The sequence below is a fragment of the Arachis hypogaea genome, chromosome 3 (assembly GCF_003086295.3).
Source record: "Arachis hypogaea cultivar Tifrunner chromosome 3, arahy.Tifrunner.gnm2.J5K5, whole genome shotgun sequence".
In the NCBI taxonomy this organism is placed as follows: domain Eukaryota; kingdom Viridiplantae; phylum Streptophyta; class Magnoliopsida; order Fabales; family Fabaceae; genus Arachis; species Arachis hypogaea.
In genome coordinates, this window is record NC_092038.1 from 43055673 (window position 1) to 43066400 (window position 10728).

A 10728-nucleotide genomic window follows, 5' to 3' on the forward strand; every position below is an offset into this window, starting at 1 on the left:
GGATACAGTGCAAGATTTGTCGGGACCTTAAAGACAATAAATACATGCGTAAATTTTTTTATTGCGCCACTTAATTTCAGCACCTGTTGAAAAATTTTTCCTTCAGCACCATAACATTATCCGTTTTGAGTTTATGATAGATTGAATTTTATTTTGATACGTCTTTCTACAATTTGAATTATTTTTCATTATATAAAAATGTTATTATTTCTTACCTTCACAATGATTGTGTATTCTTGCATAACTTTATATGAACAATTTTAAGTCGGTGATATTCAAGTAATCTAAAACAGAGCTTTAATTTTTGTTGTATATTGACTTCTACAATTTTAAGAAGCAAGTTTTAATTTGTGTAGCCTATTTTTATTTTTATTTTTTTCAATTGGTATTTGTGTTCAATTAAGCAAGCTAGTTATTTGTATTTCTTTTTGCATCCTATTATGTAATCTTATTTATCGTAGGATTATTCATGGATGCAGATTATATTAATGGTGATGGAAATGATCTTAATTCTAGAATGAATGAATGATGAATATGTTGTATCTTTCAAATAACTCAACAAATCATTTTTTCATGACATATAGTTTAAGGAGTTCTAGTGTTCTATCTTTTGTTGTTATGCTATGCAGCCTTTATCAGGAAACTATTTGACCAGAAAGATTCAACTACTTCTGACCATTGAGAATGAAGTACTTTGTTTCATTCTAAAATAATGTGTTTTTATTTTGTGTCTCAGATGTACAGAAATTAGGCGAAGAATGATTCGCTCGTCGCTATAAGATGATGAACGTATGTTTGAAGAGTGATTATTTTATTGTAGTTGTGACACTAGTTAGTTAATAGATTTTAAATGATGTAATTAGTAATTTGAGAGTATTTCTTACTTATTATTGTATGTTGTCGTCTATGATATTGAATTGATGAGTTATTTTGATTATTGTTTAAGTGTGTTATGTTATTGGAGATATATCTTATATAGGTTGGGTTATGTGTTAAGGTGTAGGTTTTCTATTAATGATTTTTCAGTATTTGATGGCCTAGATATAAAAAATTAGTAAAGAATTAGGATCAGCCATAGAAATGGTTACTAACATGTTTGGTTGTTAATTAGCGACCGATTTAGCAACTTAAATGTTGGTTGCTAAAATACAGGTCCCCATTTAGCGATTGAATAAGAGACTGAAACGCTGATCGCAAATTAACGACTAATTTAGCGACCGATTTAGCAACTGAAAAGTTGGTTGTTATTTAGCGACCGATTTATTCAGAGACTGATTTAGCGATGGAAAATTTGATCACCATTTAACGACCAATTTTGTTAGCAACCGATTTAGCGACTGATACTCTTTGATGAGGGTTTGGTAGCTTTGTTAATAAATCGGTCGCTAAATTTAGCGATCGAAGTTGGTTGCTATTTTCTTATTAGCGACCACCCAAATCGGTCGCTAAATTAGACACTATTCTAGTAATTTCTTGTAATGTATATTTAAATGTGTAAAGTATGTTTTTTATCCTCAAAATTTATCAAAAATTTTACAAATACCTCCAAGATTTATTTTGTTATAATTTTGTTCTTAAAATTTTTTATTTGCATCAAATATACTCCTAACAGTTAAATTTTTAAAAATTTTAGGATCAATCTAGTAACAATACATGACAATTATGTCTGATATACTTGTGTTGAAAGTTGTTCTTGTAAAATTATTGTTGAATTAATCCTAAACTTTTTGGAAGATTAGTCGGCAAGAGAATATTTTAATACAAATAGAAAATTTTTGAAACAAAATTGAAATAAAATAAAATTTAAGAGTATTTTTAAAATTTTTAACAAATTTTGCGTAATGAATAAAAAATATACTTTATCCTATTTGAATCATGCCATGAAATTATTTTTCTCAAAAACTTAAATTGATAAAAAAACGTCTATGAATAATTATATCTCTAACACTCCTCTTATACAATTTTTTTTTTTCAGATTTGTATGAATTTTTTAGTAAGTTATCTTTTCTCATTTTATCTTCTTTATCCTGAATTTTTTCTTGTAACAAATATTGAATTCTAAATATTTAAATTATGAAAATTTTAATATTACATTATGAAATTATTATTTTTAAAAATTTAAACTAATTAAAAAAGAGTAAAGTATATTTTTTGTTTTTAAAGTATGGCAAACATTACAAAAATATTTTTAAGTTTTATTTTGTTTTAATTGTCTCAAAAATTTTTATTTGCATCAAATATATTCTTAGTAGCTAATTTAAGACCAATTCGATAACAATTTCATAAGAACAACCTTTAAAATAAGTAAATCAAATATAATTTTCATATATTATTATTAGATTGATCTTAATTTTTTAAAAATTTAATTGTTAATAATATATTTAATACAAATAAAAAATTTTTAGAACAAAATTAAAACAAAATAAAATTTAAAAATATTTGTAAATTTTTTATCAAATTTAAAAAATAAAAATTATACTTTACCAAAAAAAAATTATATAAATAGTTATATCTCGAACAAATCTATCGTCCTCATGAAATACGTCAACTTAATGCATTAATACAATGTTAAATTGAAATTCACGGCCTCATTTTCCACCTGCCTATACTTAATTAGTAGCTTGATTAATTTATGTGTCATTGCTTCTTTATGGATAAGGATTTTCTCATATGATGACAGACATTCACCTCATCAAATCTAGATATATATTTTTTCATTAGTAATAATTTTCACGTTTTTTAAAAAAAAAACTTTCATGTTTCTAGCTAAAGTAAATAATTTATTATCAATGGTGATATATATGCATGGGCACACCACATCCGTCCGAAAAAAGATAAAAATATAGACATGTCGAGGTCATTTCCATTTTAAAATTCGAAAGGATGGCCTAGACGCAACTCTACTTATTTCTTCTTTCTTAGCTTTCGTATGCACTTTCAGCTTTTTCGGTCCATCACTAATAACTAAGTATTAGAGGTGTGTATGGATTGGGTAAAATCGGGTTTGATATAATTCAGATTCACTTTGAAATATATATTGAGTCTATTTATTAGACTCAAATTCGACTTTAGATCCGATGAAATCTATACACTTTTAGACCACGATTATAGCGGGTAAAAATCGGGTGAAAATCGGGCCGTTAACATTACATTACCTTGATACTTTCTTATAAGCTAGCATGTGAAAATATCCAAATTTTCAAGACTCCAACTATTATTTGACATGGTAAAATTCACTTAGAAATTAAAAATATAACAAGAATCAACTTTTCTCTAAAATTAAAGTATAACCATAATCAATACTAATATTGTACAATAACACCAAATATTTAAATCAGTACAAATAATACTATTATGCATTAGTCTAAAATTTTATGCATTTTAAATATAAAACATTAACTTATAGTCTTATAATAACTAATAGCACAAAATATTAAGGTTTACAATACTTAAATTACACATATGAATAGCCATCATCCATCACTAATAACACAAAATATTAATTGTGTATGATGATCGGGCCACCAAGCCAACTTCGAGTGACTCGAGCCATGGCTCAGACTCAACCCGAAATAATGACCGGGTCTATTTTTGAGACCCTTACCCGACTTTAGACCCGATGAAATCACACCAAATTAGCCCCTAAAGAATTCGAAACTGGACCGAATCTTCGAGTCAGGCCGGATCATGCACGTTCCTACTAAGTACCTAATAATTATGATATTTTATATGAGAAAGGATGTTAGTATTATTTTTTGTATAAATATTTTTTATTTTCTTAGCATATAAAAAGTAAATATTTTATTATTTTTATTAATTATTTTTAATAAAAAACAAAGAATATTAAATATATATATATATACATATAATATTTTTTAATATAAAGCAAATAAAAAAAAGTCTATATATATCTTTAAATACATAAATTCTAAACGGAACATATGTGTCACTATTTGTACCCTAATTAAAAAATTTAAAACTAAAGGGTCATTTCAAAAACGTTTATTACATTTTTTATATCTTTAATAAATAATATAAATATATATATATATATATATAAGTAAATAAATATTTTATTATTTGTTAAGAATGTTAAGTATACATATTCAACCATTTTTTTAAAATGAAAAATATTATGAAACAAAAGGAATAATAATCATGTTAAGTATATTTTTTTGGCATATTAATTTATGATTTATTATTTTATTATTATAAGATAAAGAAAGTGATGAGGTCTATAAATACTACATTTAGATATCCTATCCATTCATCAAATTTTACACATATTACCAAACAACCAAAAATCAAAGAAGAATGGCTTTTCTACAACTTCAATCAATACTAAAACAATATTCCTCTTATTATTATTATTATGAGCAACATTACTCAACCCTTTACTACTTAGCCATTTTTGGCTTCATAACCATCTTTCTTGTGCTTAATTTCACAATAACAAAAAAAGGACGAAAATCCAATAATCTTCCACCATCACCACCAAAGCTACCATTCATTGGAAACCTTCATCAACTAGGAACATTGCCCCACCGTTCCTTCCATGAACTCTCAAAGAAGCATGGCCCTCTCATGTCCCTTCAACTTGGACAAACACCAGCCATTGTTGTTTCTTCGGTTGATGTGGCCAAAGAAATCATCAAAAACCATGATGTTGTTTTCTCCAACAGGCCCCAAACAACATCCGAGAGAATCATTATGTATGGATGCAAGGATGTTGCTTTTGCACCCTATGGTGACGAGTGGAGACAGAAAAGAAAAATTTGTGTTCTTGAGCTTCTAAGCCTTAAAAGAGTGCGATCCTTTCAATCCATTCGTGAAGAGGAGGTTGCCGAATTGGTTAGTAGCTATGATGAGATTGCATAATTATAACAAAATACTTTAAAATTATCTACGTACTCAAATTTTTGCATTTATATTTTTTGAATGAATATATATATATATATATATATATATATATATATATATATATACCTTTCGTATTTCAATCATTTAATATAAAAAAAAAATTTATCTATATATCATTTTTTTAAGTATTATATTATCATTTGTAGTCATACCTTACTGTAACTGGTTTGTCCGAAAATATTCATACCCATATTTGTCCACCTCGGCGGACATTTCGTGACATTGTCCGTCGACCTGCTTCTATTTATCTAGATGCGATCCAAGCAAGTTTAAGTGCCTGAAGAGCATATCTTCTGAAGCAAATATGATTACCCTGATAGAATCTTCCTTTCATTCTTCCTCTATGTTGCTTACGGAATCTGGTTCTTTTGAATTATAGTTGATGGTTGTTTAGAAATTCTATCGCTATTCCAGAACCGTACATGAAATTTTCACCTCATACGGCTCCTTGCAAATAAAACAATTACAAAAATAGATTTAACCAATACCAATAAAAAAATATACCGTATATACATATGTTTAATTGACCATCAAATCATGTGTGACCGTTCAAAACATGGTATATTTTTAAGAAAAAAAAATTCATATCTTCATGTATTATTTATTTTATATAATTTAATAATGGTATGCATATCAATGTAACATATATATACATAGGTTGATAGCTTACGTGAAACATGTGGAAGCAACAAAGAGTCATGTGTGAACCTTAGTGAGTTGATAATTGCAACATCAAACAACATAGTGTCAAGATGTGTTCTTGGACAAAAGTATGATAATAATCCAGATGGTAGTGGCAGCTTTGGAGAGCTTGGAAGGAAGATGATGAGAGAATTGGCTGCTTTTAGTGTGGGAGATTTCTTCCCTTTCTTGGGTTGGCTTGATTTTCTCACTGGCCAAATACAAGAATTCAAGGCCACTTTTCATGCATTAGATTGTTTCTATGATAAGGTACTTGAAGAACATAGGAGGATGATTAAGAAAGGAAATGATGATAAGAAAGACTTTGTTGATTTACTGCTTCAAGTTCAAGAGGATGGTGTGCATCATGATTTTCACCTCTCCAATGATAATCTCAAAGCAATCCTAATGGTATGATTTTTAAAATTAATTATTCTTACCTACTTAAAAAAGTAGAAAGTAACAAAAATATATTTATCTATTATATATAATTAAAATTGGATCAATTTTATGAACTTAAATTTTCAAATATCTTAGCCACATGATTTCTAGTCATCAGGACAATAGATAGCTTGTGTAGCAAGTCAAAGAGAAAGAGATTTAATAATGAAATGAAGAGAAAAGAGATTTTATTGAATATATATATATATATATATATATATATATATATATATATATATATATATATATATATATATATATAAATAGAAAGGTAAAATGTATTTTTTGTTTTTAAAATTTATTAAAAATTTAAAAAATATTTTTTATTTTAATTTTGTTTTTAAAATTTTTTATTTGCATCAAATATATCATTGACAAATGACAACTAAATTTTCAGAAAGTTTAGAATTAATTCAATACTAATGCATGACAACTATATTTGGTTTATTTATATTGAAAGTTATTCTTGTCGGTTGTTGCTAAATTTGTGTTAAATTTTTGAACAAATTAGTCGTCCTAGATATATTTAATGTAACTCAAAAATTTTTAAGATAAAATTAAAATAACATAAAATTTAAGAATATTTTTAATATTTTTAAATTTAAAAGACAAAAATATTTTATCCAAATTTATAAATATTATATATATATATATATTCTGCTAGTATACAACATAATTCTTCAAATTAAATATTATTATTTATTCTCAAATTTTTATAATTTTATATTATTATAAAATTATTTATTCTGACAAATTAAACTGTTAAATAAAGATATATTAAGTCAAAGTAAATAAATAATTATATATCTAACACAGGACGTGTTTGCCGGAGGTGGTGACACTACTTCAACACTTTTGGAGTGGACATTTGCAGAACTGATTAAGAATCCAAAGATCATGAAGAAAGTTCAAGAAGAAGTAAGAAATGTTGTTGGGTATAAACAAAAGATAGATGAAAATGATGTGAATGAAATGGAATACATGAAATGTGTGATCAAAGAAATTCTAAGATTGCATCCACCTGCTCCTTTATTAATACCCCGTGAAACCCTAAGTGATGTGAAGCTAAAAGGTTATGATATTCCATCAAAGACAAAGGTATATTTGAATGCATGGACAATTCAAAGAGACCCCGAAATTTGGAACAACCCTGAAGAGTTCATTCCTGAGAGATTTGAGAAAAGTCAAATTGATTTTATGGGTCAACATTTGGAACTTATACCCTTTGGTTTCGGAAGAAGGGGTTGTGCTGGAATTTCATTTGCAATTGCTTCCACTGAACATATTCTTGCTAATCTTCTATGTTGGTTTGATTGGAAGCTGCCCAATAATAATAATAATGATGATGATGATGTTGGTGTCACTAAAATGCAAGACATTGATATGTGTGAGATTTATGGGCTCACTGTTTGCAAGAAAGTACCATTGCATCTTCAGCCTAAACTATACAATCATATGGGGAAGTAATTATCTTATCTTAATTTTGACTATTATGTATGGTCAAAATTAAAATAAAATAATGTTATTCAGTTGTATTATTGTGGCGCATGTGTGCCTAATAAAGTCTAGGAAATAAACATAGACTAAGCATTACTTACGCATGATTATTGCAGTTTATTTAATTTGAAACTTGACATATGTTTTCTGTCATGAATATTGTCGCCGAGATAATTTGAAAATAAAGTGCATGTTTTAATTTGGGCTCCATATATATATTTGAGTTATTTATTCCATGTTTTTTTAATTACTATTATAACTATATATATATATATATATATATATAGGTGAAAATTCAGGTAGAGTCGACTTCACGTGAAGTTGATAGTTAAGAACTGTTAGATAATAAATTTAGTCAAATTAGTCAAATCATCTAACAGTTTTTAATTATCAACTACACGTGAAGTCGACTGTACCTGAGTTTTTACGGTATATAACCAAAATTATTAACCCAGTTAGTGTAGATGATTTTGACAATCTGTTCAGATCTGATGTGGACTCAAATGACGCGTGTTGGTTAATATAGTAAAAGGGGACTTGGCCACTTTGGCCTCATTTTCTTAGACAACAAATAAGTTCGATTTGTTTATAAGTATGAGATATTAACAAAAAATATCATTAAAACATCATTAATTTGACGAATAAAGTACATGTTTATGACTATATAAAAGGATATAGAGATATTAACAATAAACTTGACGTATCTTAATAAAAATATTATAAAAATAATAATTAAAAAATATATCATTTATTTTTTATTTTTTATTATTTTTATTAATTTTTTATAATTATATATTATATTATTATATATTTTTTAAATTTTTAATAAAAAATAAAAAAAATTAAAATTTTATACATTATTTTAATTTATTATTAAATAAAATATAAAAATATTAATTTTTGTGTCTCTATTTTTTGTATTTTATTCTCAATGTCTTATCTTATCTTATTCTCAGAATTAAACGTAATCATAATTATAATTGTTTTTCATGGTTATATGACTATATAATTTGTCAATAATTTAAACATTATTACAAATTTTTGCTTTAATTTTATAATATCTTTAAAACATTGTTAAAGTTATATAACCCACAGTGAACTCCATATATATATATATATATATATATATATATATATTAAGAGGAAGTTTTTCCGCCATATAGTAGTCTCAGTCTTCAATAATTCTATGGTGATATCATTTTTTTAAAAAAGTTATACGATAAAAAATATAATATAAATAATTATATTTTTAATATTTTTTTAAATAATTTTTTTAAATTTATTTAATTTTATATATTTTTTTATTTATCTTATGCTATTTTTTTTATTTTTAGTATTCACCAAAAATTAAACTTCGACTTTTCATATATAAAACTCTAATATCAATATATCATGTCATGATAACCAAATATGATTCAAATATAAAACACGTAGCGAGTTTCACGAGGGAATATAATATATATATATATATATATATATATATATATATATATATATATATATATAACATACACCTGATTTGTATGTTATACGTACCAAAGTCGATATAAACATCCAATATTCTATTCACATAATTAACAACCTACTTATTGCTCTTGCCTTTAATCAGTTTATTTCATTGTTTTGTTTTAATTTAAAGGTTTTTTAGTATAAATTTTAAAGACAATGAGAATCTCGAAACAAATAGAAAATCATACAAGCGTGATTAATTAATACATATAATAAGCTTATCATCATACGTAACCTTCAATTATTCAAACTTTAATTTTTATAATTTAATTATTTTATTGGCTCTTATAATTTTACTAAATTTATAATTATATTATTATATTTTTTATTAGATATTTATAATATTTTTAATTTTATAATTAAGTCTTTGTTAATATAAAAAAATAGAATTAACAAAATATTTTTTCTCAAATTAAAAATATTTATCATTAAGAATCTAATTAGATTTTTTATTACATAATTTTTAGAAGAATATTCTATTAATTTTAATATTTTTGATATAAAAAGAACCTAATTACAAAATTAAAAATCATACAGGGACCTTATTAAAAAAATAAGAAAATTTCACTCCCTTTCCCTGCGAGATGCTAAAATGACACTTTTCTCTCCTCTATTTTATAAATGTACATTTCCTTCCCTTCTAACTTTTAAAAAACTTTCTCTTTAATCCATTTTAAATTTTTTGTGTTAACTAATATTAACTTTATTCATTTTTTAAGAAAAAATAAATTATTTTTTGAAAAAATACCCATTAACAAAAATTTTATTTTTTATCATTAAATTTTGCTTACTGTAGAACCTATGCACAATTACTCAAGAGGGGGGTGAATTGAGTATTGCAACAACAATGAATCTTTTTGCGAAAGTTAAAGACAATATACAAAAGTGTTATTGTACTAGTATTTTTCCAAGAGCTTAACTCAATTGCTAAGCATTTATAAGGAGCTTTTACTTTCCAATAGACACCAACTCAAATAAATTGATCAAGCTTTTCACCAATCGGACTTAAGCTACTCCTTAAGTACTTACGAAGCTACTTTTCGATCACAATTTATTTGCTCAAAGGTAAAAGACAATAATATTGAAGAGATGAGTTTGGAGAAATGCAAACGCTATTTAGAGTGGTTCGGCACAATCCTTGTCCTACGTCCACTTTCTTTCTCAATCGCAATTGAGAAGTTCCACTATTGCCAAGCTTCAAGGTGCTCGCGCAAAACCTTTTACAATCCGAGTCCTTAGTTTCTAACACCTCACGGTATATGATCACCACTCGTATACTAACCCACTCCACTTAGAGATACCTTCTCTAAGATTTGCCTTGAGTACTTAGTATACCTCTTTGGTATCCTCACCGACTATAGTGTTTATAACTCTTGACTCAACCTTGGAGATCACACTCCAATTTACAAAGTGTATAAGAAAACAATTTTCAAGGAATTGTTGAGATGAAATGAGTACTCTCTAGAAGAGTGTATGATTACAAGTTTAGCACTATTGAACCAATTGATATTGTTCTCTCAATTGTGTATTATAACACCTTAAAAAATGTGTAGAATGAAAGAATATGAACAAGATAGTTTCCAAAAATTCAAGTAAGTGAAATAAGGCTTCAATCCATCTATTTATAGATTTCCCAAACCTTAGAAACGTTGGGAAATTAATGGGATGGAGCCTTTATGT

At 26.0% G+C, this 10728-nt stretch overlaps 1 protein-coding gene across 1 annotated transcript; it reads left to right on the top strand.

The window, feature by feature from the left end:
• Positions 1-4291: 4291 nt before the first annotated feature.
• LOC112776771 (phenylacetaldehyde oxime monooxygenase CYP71AN24-like) lies at positions 4292-7737 on the top strand. Its single transcript, XM_025821009.2, has 3 exons — positions 4292-4851; positions 5578-6012; positions 6859-7737. The coding sequence occupies exons 1-3, from the start codon at positions 4315-4317 to the stop codon at positions 7507-7509; spliced, it is 1623 nt and encodes a 540-aa protein (XP_025676794.1). The 5' UTR covers positions 4292-4314; the 3' UTR covers positions 7510-7737.
• Positions 7738-10728: the final 2991 nt, after the last annotated feature.

Bases quoted from the DNA above. Each gene is read 5' to 3' on its own strand.
- LOC112776771 (XM_025821009.2), top strand. From the start codon at position 4,315: ATGGCTTTTCTACAACTTCAATCAATACTAAAACAATATTCCTCTTAT. The intron at 4,852-5,577 runs GTTAGTAGCTAT...ATATATACATAG, and splicing joins AAGAGGAGGTTGCCGAATTG to GTTGATAGCTTACGTGAAAC. The intron at 6,013-6,858 runs GTATGATTTTTA...TATCTAACACAG, and splicing joins ATCTCAAAGCAATCCTAATG to GACGTGTTTGCCGGAGGTGG.